This window comes from Streptopelia decaocto, assembly GCF_964273445.1.
Source record: "Streptopelia decaocto genome assembly, chromosome: 26".
NCBI classification, from domain to species: Eukaryota; Metazoa; Chordata; class Aves; order Columbiformes; family Columbidae; genus Streptopelia; species Streptopelia decaocto.
The window spans coordinates 2,207,031-2,224,212 of NC_138681.1; the positions used below are offsets into that span (position 1 = coordinate 2,207,031).

Here is a 17,182-nt window from a genome sequence, read left to right on the forward strand (position 1 = left end):
GAACATCTGGTTCTGCGTTGCCTTGGCATCTGCAGATGTGCTGGGCGCAATGGCCGCGTTGGGCGCCGTCAGCGGTTGGCAGATGCAAATAAATGAGCGGCCCCGTGACTTGGAGCGTGGCCGCTATTACTCACCAGCGCTTGGGGGAGGGAAAAATAAGAAGTGGTTTTGGGAGGCCACTTTGAAAGCTCTTGGTGGCCCTCGGGGACGGGCTGAGCCCTTGGGATTGTGCTCAAGGGCCGAGCTCCGGCTTCTCGGGTCTCATGGAGTTTCCCCTGGGTAAAACCCACCATGGGGAGAGCCTTATCCCCTGTGCTAGTGCGGGAAATCCCATCCCCTTGCATGGACAGCCCCGAAAATCCCTGCGGGGAGGGTTTCGCCCCCCTCCCGGTGCTGAGCCGCCCCTGGGGACCCCATTTCCATGTGGGGGGGGTGGGATCCTGCAGCAGGTTGTCCCCCTTTGGCACGTTGTGTTTTGGGACTTGCTGATTGTTGGGCATGGCGAGGGTGCTGGGGACCGCGCTGGGTGCACCCCGGGGTGCACCCTTGGGTGTCTGAGCAGATGGGGGATGACATTGGGGTCCGGGTGCTGATATTGGGGGCCTTGGGTGCCCCCACCCCAGGTTTGCGTCTTACTGTAAAAACACCCTAAAAGCAAAACACGCCTGATGTTGGATGCTGAGGATTCTCCTTGGGTTGACCCCCCTGTTGCGGGGAGGGGAGGCAGCTCAGGGGGAGCTGGACTGGGTGCCCCAAAACTGCAGCCGCTTCCTCCCCCTCCATCCCCCTCTTTTCCTCCTCGTGGCCTCAGCACCAGCCAAAGTCCCCACTGTGGGTCTGACGGGGGTCAAGCGCTGCTCCCGCTCCCCGCTGCCGTGGGGGGGATTTGACAGCCTTCCCCATTTCCATCTGGGCTGGGAGCGCAGCATCCAGCCCCCAGTTCAGCTCTCTTTCCTCCTCTCTTTTTTTAATGAGTCAACCTCTCATCTGTCATATTAAACCTCCTCATTACCAGGTATCTAAATTTTGCTCTGACAATAGTGACAGGGGAAGCTGCGATATCATTGCGGCGGCGCGGGGCTCCGGGAGCTGGCAGGTGGTTATTTCATGCCCTGCAGGGAGCCGTGGGGGTGGGCGCCGGAGCTGGATAATGGGCTCTCGTTTCCCTTCATTTAGAAAACCCTACTTAGTGCAGAGGGGAAAATTACCCCCGGTCTCCAGCTCTGGAGCTGGTGATGGATGGATGGAGGAGTGGAGGGAAGGGGAACAACTTCGGCTGCTCCGGCTGCTGCTCCCTGGGGATGGAGGTTGGATTGAAGCAGGACAGGGAACTGTGGAGAGAGTCCAGCGCAGCCACCAAGATGCTGGAGGGAGTGGAGCATCTCCCGGGTGAGGAAAGGCTGAGGGAGCTGGGGCTCTGGAGCTGGACAAGAGGAGCCTGAGGGGGGACTCATTGCTGGGGATCAAGATGGAAAGGGGCAGTGTCAGGAGGATGGAGCCAGGCTCTGCTGGTGACAACAGGGACAGGACAAGGGGCAATGGGTGCAAAGTGCAACACAGGAGGTTCCGCTGGAAGATGAGAAGCAACTTGTTGGGGTGAGGGTGGCAGAGCCTGGCCCAGGCTGCCCAGGGAGGGTGTGGAGTCTCCTTCTCTGCAGACATTCCAACCCCTGGACACCTTCCTGTGGAACCTCAGCTGGGTGTTCCTGCTCCGGGGGGGTGCACTGGATGAGCTTTCCAGGGCCCTCCAACCCCTCACATTCTGATTCTGTGATTGGATGGGGATGCAGTTTGGATGGGGACAGAGGTGGCACAGGGCTGGCAAAGGCGGGGCTGTGCCCATAATGGGGTGCCCACACCGCAGCCAGGCCCGGTGACCGGTGGCCCTGCCGTGTTGCCACCGCCATGGTCCCTGCTCAATGCCGTGGGGCTTTTCCCGTGGCTGCATCCTCGCTCCGGCGCTGTTCCCGAACCCGCTGCCCCCGGGAACCCGCACAGCGCGAGGGGCTGTGAATCCGCGCTCGCCCCCATCCCACGGGCTTTTCCTCCCCGAGGCCGCATCCTGGCCTTGGCGCGGGGTGCTGGCCGGCCCCTGGTTGGCTTCTGGCCAGCGCTGAGCGTGGCCACGGGCCGGTGACCTTGCCCAGGGCTCTGCCAGCTGCCCGCGTCCCCGCCGGGCGCTGCCGGCTCTGGCCACGCTGGCAGCGCAGGGAAGGTCACCGGCTGTCCCCGCTGTCACTCTGCGGTGCTGGCTGTGACGGCATCGCTGGCTGGGGCTGCAGGGGACTGACCGGAGTGCTTTGGGTGGTGCCGTCACCCTGGTTTGCTGCGCGTTGTCTGAGTCCACGCTGCTGCAAATGGACGCACGAGCTGCAGGGGAAATCACCCCCAGTTTAATAACCTCCCCCAAATCCTGGTCCTCCAGCATCATTTAGGAGCTGCGCTTGCTTTTCCCCCCGACCGCGCCGGTCTTGGCGCGGCGCGCGGTTCCTTACAGCTCAGCAGAGCTGCCTGCGCGCTTGGCATCTGCTTTTCTCCGGAGAGCTCCCGAATCTGGGTCAGGAATATCTGTGTCTTTCGGAAATCCCTCGGGGACCCGCTTGAATCCAGCGTCGCCCGGAGCCCCCCGAGGTTTGTACCTGCAGCCGGTGCGATGGATCCTGCACGGCCAGGAGGGGCTGAGCCGCTGGTTTTGCTGCCGTTTGGGGGAAATCGGGGCCCTCCCGCAGGCTCCAGGTGCGCGGGAGGGATTGTTGGATTTACACCTGCTGGCTGAGCAGGATTCGGCCCCGGGGAGGCTTTGCAGCTGTATTTCCGAGCAGGAGCTTTGCTCCGGAGCCGCATTTCGGCCGCCTTCCTCTGTCTCCCCTCCCCCTGCCTGCAGCTGGAGGCTCGACACAGGAACCCAGATAGCATCATCCTGAAACCAGAATAGAAGCTTTGGAGGAGACTTTAGCATGTTTGTGCGGTTTTGATCTCGGTTTGGAGATAAAGAGGTGCTAAACAATGCGAGCTGGAGTCCTTCATGGGCGCTGGGGATGCGCTCCTGCCACGCTCTGGAGACGTCCCCGTGTCCCTGCATGGCTGCGTCGGCCCTTTGCAGCAGCCCCTGGGGTGCCGGGGTCACCCCCGTCCCGCAGCCGCGCCGGGTGGGATGATGGTGTGATGATGGTGGGATGATGATGGTGGGATGATGGTGTGATGATGGTGGTGGGATGATGATGGTGGGATGATGATGGTGGGATGATGATGGTGGGATGATTGTGGGATGATGGTGGGATGATGATGGTGGGATGATGATGGTGGGATGATTGGGGGATGATGATGGTGGGATGATTGTGGGATGATGATGGTGGGATGATGATGGTGGGATGATGGTGGTGGAATGATGGTGGGATGATGATGGTGGGATGATGATGGTGGGATGGTGATGGTGGGATGGTGATGGTAGGATGATGATGGTGGGATGATGATGGGATGATGATGGTGGAATGATGGTGGGATGATGATGGTGGGATGATGATGGTGGGATGGTGATGGTGGGATGGTGATGGTGGGATGATGATGGTGGGATGATGATGGGATGATGATGGTGGGATGATGATGGTGGAATGATGATGATGATGGGATGATGATGGTGGGATGATGATGGTGGAATGATGATGATGATGGAATGATGATGGTGGAATGATGATGATGATGGGATGATGATGGTGGAATGATGGTGGGATGATGATGGTGGGATGATGATGGTGGGATGATGGTGAGATGATGATGGTGGGATGATGATGGTGGGATGATGATGGTGGGATGATGGTGAGATGATGATGGTGGGATGATGATGGTGGGATGATGATGGAATGATGGTGGGATGACGGCAAACACGGCACCGGTGGCTTTGCGGGTTAGGATGAGCAACATTAACCTGAATACAGGCGCCGGGTTTTCGGGGGGTTTCTCCCCGCTCTGTAGAGGAGGAGGAAGCTGCTCCTGCAGATCCACAAACCACCAAGAAGGAAACGAAAAGGCCTTGGTGTCAGCATGGAGGATATGGTAAAAAAAAGCAACAATGAAGTCACAAAGGCAGGTTGGGCCGACAGCGAGGAAGGAAACAGGAAAGCAAGAGCTGCGCTTAAACATTCGGGTTCAAGAGGTGACTTGAGCTCAGTCCACGGCCTTCAGGGCTGGAGTCCAGCCCGGCCGCAGCGGGGAAGCGGCTCCGTTGGTTCGGTGTGAGACCCGAGAGCCTCGAGCCGAGCTTTGGAGACCTTGGTTGCGCTTTATCTGCAATTGCTTTGAAGCGTGTTTTGCAGCGGTGGAGCCCGAGCTCGGCGTCGGTGCTGCCGGGTTGCTCCCTCACCGGCGCAGCCGCGGCGCTGCCGCTTTTCTTGGTCAAAGTGGCGAGTTTGGGTGTGGAGCCGCTCTCGCCGCCACCGGAACATCATCGCTCCCTCGCTTCACCGGCCCGTCCGCCCCGCGGCGAAGGGTTTGGTGTGCGCTCGGTGCAGCGCGGCGGTGGAAACCACTTCCCGTGGCGGGCTGAGCTGGTGGGTTGGTTTGCAGCTCCCTCGTGCCGCAGGGACGGGACGAACCCTGCGCCTCTCAAACCCGTCCCCAGCCGTTGTGCGCTGGGGTCGTGCCGCAGCCGGTCTCGTGCGGAGATGTTACGAGCAGGGGAAGGTGTCCACGTGGTGAGTTGTTAGTTGTTTCCATATGAGGGTTAACCCTGAGCCCCCCAAAATGTTGGTTCTGCTGGGCTGGGTTCAATGAATCATAGAATGGTTTGCGTTGAAGGGACGTTTAAAGCTCCCCCAGTGCCCCCCCTGCCATGACAGGGACATCGTCACCAGCTCAGGTGCTCAGAGCCCCGTCCAGCCTGGCCTGGGATGTCTCAGGGATGGTTCAGCCACCACCTCTCTGGGTACCTGGGCCAGGCTCTCACCACCCTCAGGGCGACAATTTCATTCTGTCCAGCCTGAATCTCCCTCTTTTAGTTTAAAACCATCACCCTTGTCCTATCACAACAGGCCCAGCTCAAAATCTGTCCCCATCTTTCATTTAAGGCCGCACTAAGGTCTCCCCAGAGCTCTGCATAATGATAATAATCCCCAGCTATTTCTTATCAGCGTAGGGGAAAGGGAGCTGGGGTCCTGGGGACAGCAGGGGGACCATGAGCCAGCACTGGGCCCTTGTGGCCAGGAAGCCAATGGGACCTGGGGGGGGTTAGAAGGGGGTGGTCAGTAGGTCAGAGAGGTTCTCCTGCCCCTCTGCTCTGCCCTTGAATAAAGGGTTTAGTTCAGATACTATCAGGATATACTTGGGGAACATATGTATATACATAATGCAATATATACAGCCATAGCACCCTGAGAACGCCCCATCTCGTCTGATCTGGGAAGCTAAGCAGGGTCGGGCCCGGTCAGTACTTGGATGGGAGACCAGCTGGGAACAGCGGGTGCTGTGGGCTGAGCCAGCACTGGGCCCTTGTGGCAGCGTTTTTCTCCTCCTCCCTTTTCTGGCCCTGCCTGGGGAAACCGATTTGGGGATGGAGATGGGAAAACACCCCTTGAACCAATGGCGCTGTGAACCTATCCCAATTTTCCCATCAGTTCTCACACCGTGTATTTCTCCCCATGCATTAGTGCCTTGGGGGCGCGATGGGAAGAGCAAAGCGACGCAGAGCCACCGCTCGAAAGGAAGAACCTTTTTGGAAAGGCTGCATTCATTTGCCTTTATTTATCTTCCTAAGGCTTTGGAAGAGACATCAGCTCTTGGAGCTGTGGATTCCGCACCCCTAAATCCCTTGTTTTGTAAAAACATCTCCCAGCTGAGATTCCTCTTTGCTTTTCCTTTCTTCCCCCATTTGCAAAATGCCAACTCCGCTCCCCCACCCGTCTCTCCAATTTAAAGCAATTTACTCGGAGCTGGGTATGAATTACTCAGCACAGAGTTAACCAGCACCTGCTTGTCGCTAATTGGCATGTGTGTTAATTGCTGTGATAGTCATCCTTGTGCGAGGGGGCGTAGGGCAGGAGGGAGGATGCGGGTGCTCTCGGGTGCTTCCCTGGGGCGATGCCGAATTTCCCCTTTGCCGAATTTGCCGGGTGGCGATGAGGGATGGGACGAGTCGGTGCCATTCGCATGGCACGGTGCCCGTGACATTTGTAGGTCCCTTGTGATGCCCTCGGACCCGGCGCTTCCTCGGCGCGGGGCGCTGCAGCTGAGATGCTCGGTGGTTGCGCGGAGATGGTTGCCATGGAAACGGGTACCACTGGGGATGGCGGCGAGGTTGTGGGCGCCCGGGGTGGCCCCGAGCACGATGCTGCTCTGCACCTCGTGTTTGAGCCAGCCCAAGTCTGGTTTAGGCCAGCGCTGGGTCAGGCTTAGGGCAAGGCGAGCTGCTTGGGGCTATGGTGCTGGAGGGAGTGGAGCATCTCCCGTGTGAGGAAAGGCTGAGGGAGCTGGGGCTCTGGAGCTGGACAAGAGGAGCCTGAGGGGGGACTCATTGCTGGGGATCAAGGTGGAAAGGGGCAGTGTCAGGAGGATGGAGCCAGGCTCTGCTGGTGACAACCAGGGACAGGACAAGGGGCAATGGGTGCAAAGTGCAACACAGGAGGTTCCGCTGGAAGATGAGAAGCAACTTGTTGGGGTGAGGGTGGCAGAGCCTGGCCCAGGCTGCCCAGGGAGGGTGTGGAGTCTCCTTCTCTGCAGACATTCCAACCCCTGGACACCTTCCTGTGGAACCTCAGCTGGGTGTTCCTGCTCCGGGGGGGTTGCACTGGATGAGCTTTCCAGGGCCCTCCAACCCTGACGTTGTGTGATGGTTGCTCTGGGGTGCTGGTCTCAGTGCTCGGTGCACGGCGGGTGCTGCTGGGTGGCTCCAGCGCTGCTCTCCGGTGCTGCCGGCGCATGGGCAGGAGCCGGAGAATCTCTCCAGGTTTCTTACACTTGCAGATGCTGCTCAGAAACTTGAACCTGTGGCCACTATTTCTGAAACAACCACCTGGGCAGGAAACATGAAAGAATACCTGATTCAAATATAGGTCGGGAAAAAACCCAACCTAAAACCAAATAAACCCAGCCCAAAACCCCATCTGTAGCAAGACGACAAGGAGAAGGGGGTTGTTTGGATGCGTTTGGAGGGCAGCCTCTCCTCAGCCTTACAAACATCCCATCTCTTCCGCGAATGCCGCGAAGCTTTTGGCCACCGGAGCATCCTGTGAAGAAGCCCCACAAATGAATTGTGTTCCAATATGTTTCCTTTCACTCGGTTTCAATTTACTGCCCGTTGTTCTCCAGTGTTTATTGTTGCTTCTGGAGAGTTCCTCTCTGGTTTGGACAGTAAATCCACTGTCTTTTCAGAAGATTTCTCTATCCAAGAGCTGTAGCACAAGGAAAGAATTAGCGTCTTGCCCTGGGTCCGGATGCTGGATGTTGCTACTTTGTGCTGCTGCTGCTGGTTTTGAAGGTGGTGAAGGTGAATATTTTACAGGCAGCTTAAAGAAATGGCAACTCCAAGGGGAAAAGATGCAAAGTAAACTCGGTGGAAAGTTCCTCCTCCACCGTATTTTCTCTGCATGTGCAAAATCCTCACGTTGTTCCCCGGCCTCGTGGCTGTGGGCTCTGTCCTGCGTGGGCTGCTGGTGGAAATGCCAAGCAGCCACTCTGGGTGGTTGAAACAAAAGTCGTCGTCTTCCTTTTGGCTCGTCCTGTATCACCCGCCTTCGGGGGATGCTCTTGTGGCAGCGCGGCACCTGCGTCCTCTGCTCGCTGGGCCAGCCCAAGCAGCAGCGTGTGGGACTGGAGATGCCCTGGGACCAGTGATGCCCTGGGACCAGTGATGGCCTGAGGCTGGCGATGCCCTGGGACCAGTGATGCCCTGGGACCAGTGATGGCCTGAGGTTGGCGATGCCCTGGGACCAGTGATGGCCTGAGATTGGCGATGCCCTGGGACCAGCAATGCCCTGGGACCAGCGATGCCCTGGGACCAGCGATGCCCTGGGACCAGCGATGCCCTGGGACCAGCAATGGCCTGAGACCATTGATACTCTGGGACCAATGATGCCCTGGGACTGGTGATGCTCTGGGACCAGCAATGCCCTGGGACCAGCGATGGCCTGAAGTTGGTGATGCTCTGGGACCACTGATGGCTTGGGACCAGTGATGTCCTGGAACCAGTGATGCTCTGGGTCTAGAGATGCTCTGGGACTGGAGATGCCCTGGGACCAGTGATGCTCTGGGACCAGTGATGCTCTGAAACCAGTGATGCTCTGAAACCAGTGATGCTCTGGAACCAGCGATGGTCTGGGACTGGTGGTGCCCTGGGACCAGTGATGCCCTGGGACTGGCAATGCCCTGAGGCCAGTGATGCCCTGGGACCGGTGATGCCCTGAGGCCAGGGATTGCACTGGATGGGCATCCAGTCCCTGTCATTCTGTCACTCTGTCATACTGGGAGGATGCTGGGAGGGCACCAGCTCTAGGATGGGTTTGGTGACAGCCGTTCTCACCCCTTGTCTCTCTCTTTTCGCAGGTTTCTGAGCAGCCGCTGGATCCGGCCACACAGGAGGAGACAATGAACTGAGCAAGGAGTGACGCCGACCTCATTTTTATTTTTCATTTTGATTTTTTTTTGTTGGCTTCTTTTCTCATCCACCAAAATCAAGCCCCCCACGCCCTTTCATGAAAGCCTTTTAAAACGGGGGCTCCTTTTCCCCTGCCCTGAAGCCAAGTCGTCCCGGCCGCCGCGCCGATTTCCCGCCAAGATGGGGAGAAAAAAGATCCAGATCCAGCGGATCACGGACGAGCGCAACCGGCAGGTCGGTGCCTCCCCCTCCTCCCCCCTCATTTGAAGGGTTCCGCTTCCAAACCCACCCATTTCCATCCCATTTTGGCCTAAGCGGCGCTTTTCCCTCCCAACCCCTAAACGAAGCAGATGGGCCAAACTCAGCAGCGGCGCTGGATCCAGGCGGATCCCCAATGCAGAGAAACAGCCCCGTTCTGCCGTGCCTTGGACTTTCCATCTAAGCGCTTTTCCAGAAGCATCTTCCTCACTTAGTTGCCTTTTTTTTTTTTTGCCTTGCACGAAATATATTTCAGTTGACATTTTCCGTGAGGTTTTTCCAATCGAAAACAGCCGCAAGTATCCACTTTTCTCAACGCAAACAACCCCAAGTATTCTTTTATTTAATTGGAAAACCTATATGAATCCAGGGCCCAGTGCTGGCTCAGCCCACAGCACCCGCTATTCCCAGCTGGTCTCCCATCCAAGTACTGACCGGGCCCGACCCTGCTTAGCTTCCCAGATCAGATGAGATGGGGCGTTCTCAGGGTGCTATGGCTGTATATATTACATGTATGTATATATATACGTTCCCCAAGTATATCCTGATAGTATCTGAACTAAACCCTTTATTCAAGGGCAGAGCAGGGGGGCAGCAGAACCTCTCTGACCTACTGACCACCCCCTTCTAACCCTTCTTGTTCTGTGTTGAAGCGTGTGTAGAAATACACGTGTATATCCCAGACAAAAAAGAACAACACATTTTCCCCTAATTAATGTGGTTTTTGGGCTGGCCCAGGTTTGCTCGGTGATGAATCCGTCCATGTATTTCCCCATAACCACAAGAATTTCAGGCTCCCGTGGTCCCTGAGTTTATTCAACCCTATGCCTTGGGTCTTCCCATCCTGCAATACCCCAGCCTGACCTACCACTAAATATATGTATAGCGTATATTCCTAATGCTTAAAAAGCATGAACTGATTTATTGCTCCGCAGCGAAACAATGGAAAACTGCAGGTTTTCTTCATTACGACGTTGTTTGGGGGATGGGGATGGGGCGGGTGTAAAATGCTTTTGGTTGCTCGTGGCGCTGTTTATTTCCATAATTAGGGTGTTGGGGGTCGTTAAAGCCGCTGGGGTGTGTTTTATGGGGCAGCGCTGGCGGGTGTTGTCTGGGGGGGAGCAATTCGCGGCCTCGCGGCCCCGTTAGGCGTTGGGACGGACGGACGGGCGGACGGACGGAAAATCTTTGGTAATGCTGGAGGCGGATGGCACAGCCGAGCCTGTTGTATAAGCCTTTGGGAAGGGAAAGCAGCGTCTCTGTGCCAAAGGCAGAAGCCAAGCGCCGGGAGGCATTTCTGCGGGCGTCGAGCCGCTCGTGGTGCCGGGGGCGGACACGCTGAGCTCTCCGTGGCCTAAACCAAGCCCAGGTGGGCTTAGCGCTGGGTTTAAGTGTCAGGTTTTATCCCCAAAACCCAATCTGTGCATCTGGAGGATGCTGATTTTCCCTTGACAGCAGCTTTATCCCCGGCAGGGCCGGTTCTTCCAAAACCCAACGCAGGAGCATCGCTCCCCATCCCGGCCTTTCCGCACAAGCGCCGCACGGATCGCTTTGCTTTTCCAGCCCTGTTTAGGTCGGGTGTCAGCGAAGCAGCAGCTGTTAAATTGGGCGTCAGCGCAGGCTTTGCAGTCAGTTATTTTCACTGCTCCCTTTCTTTGGGAAACAAGAGGACGCTCCATGAGGAGCGGCTGCTCCATCCCCAGCTCCGGGGCGGCTGGAACCCCACTAAAGGGGGGGATTGAAACCCCTCCTGCCTTGCATGGTGTGTGTGCAATGCCGGGAGCCGCTCTCTAGGCTCAGAAATAGCCCATCTCGCTTCACCTTGTGCATCTTCCCTTCCTCTCCTGCTGTTGTCACGGACAAAACGTGTCCGTGGGTGTTGTGGAGTCACAGCCGCTCTCCACGCCGGGGTTTCTGCTCAATAAGGGTGATTTGGGGCCGCCGAGGTGCTGTGGACCGCAGGTGGAGTTCGGGTCGAGCCTTTGCTGGGTAGTGAAGCTCTTCCCATGCGTCTTGCACCCAACATGCAGCATCGGCGAGTCCGGCCCTGCTCCCAACCCAGGTCTCGCTGCCATGGGTGCGCAGACCCTGAGCCGCGCAGAGGAGACCAGAATGACAGCAGAAGCCAAAACCGGGAGAGGAGAGCAAGTAAGAGTCGCTAATGTCATTAGAGGAATTACTGGAGGGGATTTGCCATAACAGATCAGACCATCAGTCCTTCAGGGCCGGCCTGCTGACTCTGGCAACGGCCAATATGGTCTGCATCAGGGGAAAGGCAAAAATCCCCTGCTAGTGTGGGGCTGTAATTCCTTCCTGACCCCTTTGGTGATCGGCTTAGGCCCTGAAGCATGAGATTTGATTACCCTCTTAGACTTACAAGGTTAATTCTTCTAGATGAGGCTCGTGCCCACGGCCCCTCTGCGGTCGGGGCAGGGTTGGGGTTCCGCGCGGGGTCATGGACACGTGCAGGGTGACATTAGCCGGTTCTTTTGTGCGGCGAGGCTGGTTAAATGGCAAATCTTTGCTTTTCCCTGCAAGAAGCGCGGGCGGCGAGGCAGAGCGCTGCTCCTCCACCCCATCCCTCTCTGCAGAGAAAACATCCCCTCGTTCGCAAAGACATCTTTCTATTCGGTGCTTTGGGTTCTGCTTGACCCCGCTCAGGCTGGTGGCTGATTTCTTGGATGAGTAACCTCATACCTTGCCCAGAGCTCCATTTCTCAAGGGCAAAACCCAAACCGCGGCCGTGCCAAGAGCCGCCCTCGCTCGCGGGTTTGGCCTCTGGGCTCGTGGCACACGGCGACGTGGTTTTGGGGAGGTGTCCGTGGCACCAGCAGCTGCAGGATCAGCCGCCCGTGGCTGTTCCCCCCATGTCATTGGCAATGCTGCGTGTGTTCCTCTCCAGGGCTCCTGGGGCTGTGGCACCGGGGCACCCAAATCACTTTTAGGCGGGCAACAAGTTCCAAACCAGACTTTATTCTGGCTGGAAAAGTGCGGCCAATAAACCGACCAGAAACAGGGTTTATACAATTAATTAGCGCTCTGACAACATAAAATAGAGGTTTGGATATCAGTTGAGGAGATTATTGGGGTACAGCAAATAGTGAGGATCCCCGGTGTGCGTGCACACACAAGAAACAAACCAGAGCCCAGGGTACCCACAAGAAATAATCACTTGCCTGGGTTAGGCGAGGACTAACACTGCCTGGTTAGGCGAGGACTTATTTAAGGATATATCCAGTAAATTAGCACTCACCAAACGAGGTGAGACGCTCTCAATCTTGGGGAGTCTCCTTAGACGGCGTCCCAGTCTAAAGGGGGGGCTCCAGTTCACAGACGCGCTGCTCCGAGATGACCACACAAAGGGGGACTTCGGCAGGAACCCCGTTTTATAGTCTGGTCAGATGTGGCTGTGGGCATAACATGGTCCAGATGCTTTGCGGCTACTCTGGGCACCTCACAGAATCACAGAATCAGCTGGGTTGGAAAAGCCCTCAGAGATCATTGAGTCCAACCCTTGGTCCAACTCCAGTCCATTCACTAGATCATGGCACTAAGTGCCATGGCCAATCTCAGTTTAAAAACCTCCAGGGACAGCGAGTCCAGCACCTCCCTGGGCAGCCATTCCAATCCTGACCACTCTCTCTGCACAGAATTGCTTTCTAATCTCCAGCCTAAATTTAAGTTGAAGCCCATGCCCCCTTGTCCTATTGCTGATGCCTGGGAGAAGAGCCCAATCCCCCCCTGGCTAGAACTGCCCTTCAGGTAGTTCTAGAGAGTGCTGAGCTCAGCTCTGAGCCTCCTCTTCTCCAGACTAAACAAGCCCAGCTCCCTCAGCCTCTCCCCATAGTGTTCAAGTCCCTTCCCCAGTCTTGTTGCTCTTCTCTGGACCCGCTCCAGCACTTCAATGTCTTTCCTGACCTGAGGGGCCCAGAACTGACCACAACACTCCAGGTGTGGCCTCCCCAATGCAGAGCACAGGGGAAGGGTCACTGCCCTTGTCCTGCCGACTACGCCATTTTGGATCCAGGACAGGACACCATTGGCCTTCTTGGCCACCTGGGCACACTGGTGGCTCCTGTTGAGCTTCCTGTCCATTAGTCCCCCAGGTCCCTTTCTGCCTGACTGCTCTGCAGCCACTCTGTGCCAGCCTGGAGCGCTGCAGGGGGTTGTTGTGGCCGAAGTGCAGCACCCGGCGCTTGGCCTTATTGAACTTCATCCCATTCATCCCACCTCCTCTGCTAACGACCCTGTCCATTGACTCATGGTCCCGTTAAGGACCCGATCAACTGACCGCGGGTCCCACCCCTCCTGCCCCCCCAGCTGGTGGAGGTGAAGTCACCTGGACTTTGGTTCCACCCTGGTACAGTGGGGCACAAAAGAGCTATGAACTGCCCCATTGAAGGCTCCAGATCTCAGGGCGTCATCCGGAGCAGCGGGACCATCGCAGTGGGGACGGCCAAGTCACGCTGTGCCACCCGCGGTGGTGAAGCCGTTCTCTAGTGGGACCAGAAACGCAGTTGGGGAGCCCCGGGTTGGCTTTGGTGCCCGTCCTGGCCGGGGTCCCACCTGCAGCGCGGTGCTGCTGGCTCAGTGTCGGCGCTGGGAGCAGCGATTTTGGGTGGCTGAGAGGTCCGGGACGGCCCCAGCGAGGGGAAAATGCTGATGCCACCCTTAAGTAATTTAATTTGCGCTGCCAACGTGAGCGCCGCCGCTCGCATCCCGACCGCGGTGCGAGCGGGCGCACGTGGTGCGGGGTGCCGGCCCAGCACCTCCCGGCGGATGAGGCGATTAGAGCTGAATCTCGTTACTGCTTAATCATCTCTGAGAGGTGGCCGGGGGGGGGGCAGCTCCCCTGTGCCCAGGGCTGCCCTGCTCTGCCCCCACTGCCCCAGGGATGCGGCTCCATCACCGGGGCACTGGGCGCAGGACCCGCTGGGTGCTGCCGGTGGCATCGCGGTGGCATCAGCGCGGCAACGCTCATCAGCGCACGGGGAAGCTGCAGGTTAAGCCACTAACTCGAGCGGAGGCAACAGCCTCGTTTGCTCCCCTCGCTCAACGCTGTGAATTCAAGCTGTTCAGCTTTAAACCGAGCGGGGTCAGGCCCCCCCGTGTGTGCGCACAGCGAGGGAGCAGCTCTGGGCACCCAAGGACATCGCAGCTCCAGCGCTTCCCCGTGATGCTGCTTCGCCCCCAGAGCGATGCTGAAAGCAAAGCGCTGACCTCCCTGCTTTTATTTGCCTTTTAGTTTCCTTTTGTGCTTTGCTAAGAGGGCACTGGCCAAGCGTTGAACCTTTGGTCGGCGCGGGGGGGGTCAGCTCCGTCCTGACCCGCTGGGTCCCGTTAGGACGTCGTGACAAGAGCTCAGCGTGGGCTGGGAAGTGTCACCCAATGTCTGCTTGGTGTCTGGAGGGGGTTTGGAACCCACACCCCACTCTGTTGCCACCCCCATCCCCCAACCAGCTCACCAGGATCAGGCCTGCAAGCGATGCTTCGTTAGCCGACAGCTCTAATGAGGGCTCATTAGGCAGGGCAGGTTGGGAGGACAGGGGACGCGGTCACGGTGACCGCGGTAGGGTGGTGATGTTAATAAATGGCCCCATAGGTTATGGGGATGGCAAGAGCCTGGTGCCTCCCACAAAAGTGGGTGCTGGGAGGCAGGAGAGCGGGTTGGGGTGGGTGGGGGTGCAGGGCAGCACCCTGACCCACTTCGGGGTGGCCGAACCCCCAGCTCTGCAGCCCCTGGGGTCAGGTTCTCTCAGGGCTCCGGCAGCAAGAGGGGGCGAGATCTCCACCGCTTGAATATTCAGCTTAAAACCAAACCCAACAACGCGCGGCCCCCGGACAGATGGCAGCTCTGCTGGGGATTTTGCTGAAATGTATTTTCAAGATGCCATTTCCAACGCCGATAAATCATCTTTGTGCTTGGGAAGTGTTTGCCTTTGGAGGATCCCAAATTAAGCAGCGGGATGAAGCGGCTGGAAGAGGGAGGTGTGAGAGGAGAGCTTGGGGGGGTTGTCCAGTTGGGGAAATGAGGATGGGGGATCCCTCTGCCTTCCTCTTCCTTTTGCTCTTCGTCCCGGGCTCATTGCGGTTGCCTTGGGAGTGCTGGGGTGACGCGGGCGCAGCCCTGACCATGGCTCTCCTTGCTTCCAGGTCACCTTCACCAAGCGCAAGTTCGGCTTGATGAAGAAAGCGTACGAGCTGAGCGTCCTGTGCGACTGCGAGATCGCCCTCATCATCTTCAACCACTCCAACAAGCTGTTCCAGTACGCCAGCACCGACATGGACAAGGTGCTGCTCAAGTACACCGAGTACAACGAGCCCCACGAGAGCCGGACCAACGCGGACATCATCGAGGTGAGGCTGCTCGTCCTTTCGCCGGCTTTGCCGTCATGGTGGAGCCGGCGCCGGGTGGGGATGGGAGCAAGCGGATCTCAGACACCCACTTCTAGGTCTGTTTTGCGTGGTTTTGGTCCAGCCAACAAAAATCCTCAGTTCTTAGTGGCGGAGTTTGAAGCCGTCTCAGGTGATGTGTTGATTTACTGCTGTGAAATTGAGGTGCAGGTTTGCTTGTGGGATTTTAATTTGAGCAGGGGCTGTTGTAACAGGACAAGGGCGATGGTTTGAAACTAAAGGAAGGAGATTCAGGCTGGATAGAATGAAATTGTTGCCCTGAGGGTGGTGAGAGCCTGGCCCAGGTACCCAGAGAGGTGGTGGCTGAACCATCCCTGGAGACATCCCAGGCCAGGCTGGACGGGGCTCTGAGCACCCTGAGCTGGTGACGATGTCCCTGTCATGGCAGGGGGGGCACTGGGGGAGCTTTAAATGTCCCCTCAACCCAAACCATCTGTGATTCTATGATTTTATGTGGTCCAGGCAAACCAGGGGCATCTGGAGGCATCTGCTGCCCTGGGGTGCAGCTGGTGGCCTTGTCCTGTCTGTGGTTTCAGACACACATCATGGGCTTGTCAGGTGGGCACAACCCAATTTGGGTTGGGAAGGACCTTTGGGTGCCAAATCTCACACCTCGCTGGAGCTGCCGAAGGCTCGTCTGGGTTTCCGAGGATGCCGAGTCCTGTCCGACCAACCCCACCAGCACCAGGAACGGTTTTGCTAGGAGAACACCGGCTCCAAACCTTGCCCACATCAAGGTCGCTCTCCTCCTCCAACTTGGCAGCATCACAGAGAAGCTCGGCCGCCCTTCGCTGTCCGTGACCCCCCGACCCTCCCCAGCGCTTTCCCCTCATCCCTGGCTCTGCTCGAGCATCACCGTGCTCAGCGCGGGGTGTTTGGCTCACAGGAGGGTGCAGCACCTACGAACATGGAGCCGCTCGGTTGTTCCTTTTCAGCCGCCTTGTACACCGGGCAAATTCCAGCAAACCAAGGCTGTGACTGGGTCATTAGTGACATAAATTAGCCATAAATTAGCACCCATGGAGCCGTCGGTGGCTGAGCGGGGGGGATCGGACCTCGCGCCCCTCGAGGCTTCGCTGCTCCAAAGCGCTACTGGAGGAATCGGCCTTTGAATCGCTCAGCCCGCGGCTCTCGCAGCGCCGAACAGATTTGTCTTGGCCTAAAAATACCGTAAACATTTTGGGCAGCGTTCTCCGTTCCCTTATGGTCCAAGATGCAAACACTCCAAAGCCGACAAGTTACACACAGTCCTTGGCACCCAAAGAAATCCTGTGTTTGCACCACATGAAAAGCTGGATCTGCATCCAAAGCCGAGGAGAGGAACAGCGGGAGCGGAAGGATATTGGTGATGGCAAGAAAAAGAGCCCAAATGTGCCGAGCCCGGCATGTTTCACCAGCAACAGCCGCCTCGGAGCGAAACCCAGTGAGACCCAGGCGGGTTTGGAGGCCGCTCGGGCATCCCCCCCATCCGCCTCTCACCCTGGAGCGGGGATATGGCCGCTCTAACATCTTTACTGTTTTCTCTTCCAAATTACCCCCAGGACACCGCTCTCCCTCCTGCTGCAGATTCAGGTCCCCCAGGCCGGGCTTAGTCCCCGTTGCGCACAGACCCAGTTTATCTGCTGCTTCTTGGTGGCTCCGGGTTGACCTTGACTCCTCCAAGAGTATCTTTGCATGCTGGAAGCTTCCCCGCCATTGAGCGTTTGCAGAGCCGTGAAGGCACGAGCTTTGACTATGGTTTTCAGTGGATTTTAGGGGGATGGCGCCTGCATTCCCCGCAAGGCCGGTGGCTCCGGGAGCTGCGTAGCCCGGAGCGGTGCTGCCAGCATCTCGGCAGGATGAGGAGCAACCGGCACCGGCAAATTTGCTGATGACACCGGGTTGGGAGGGAGTGTGGAGCTGCTGGAAGGCAGGAGGCTCTGCAGA

General features: G+C 57.7%; 2 protein-coding genes across 16 annotated transcripts in view; one reads left to right on the forward strand and one right to left on the reverse strand.

Annotated features, from left to right (window-relative positions):
- Positions 1 to 17,182, reverse strand: part of CRABP2 (cellular retinoic acid binding protein 2) — a 355,112-nt gene that overhangs the window by 162,538 nt on the left and 175,392 nt on the right. The window lies entirely within an intron of this gene.
- The window catches only part of MEF2D (myocyte enhancer factor 2D), a 75,703-nt gene that overhangs the window by 30,872 nt on the left and 27,649 nt on the right, over positions 1 to 17,182 (forward strand). For all 15 annotated transcript variants that reach the window (XM_082073407.1, XM_082073397.1, XM_082073410.1 and 12 more), the window contains 2 exons: positions 8,533 to 8,818; positions 14,996 to 15,199. In XM_082073407.1, coding sequence (XP_081929533.1) covers positions 8,765 to 8,818; positions 14,996 to 15,199 — 258 coding nt within the window. In that variant the 5' untranslated portion in view covers positions 8,533 to 8,764. The remainder of the gene's footprint in view (positions 1 to 8,532; positions 8,819 to 14,995; positions 15,200 to 17,182) is intronic.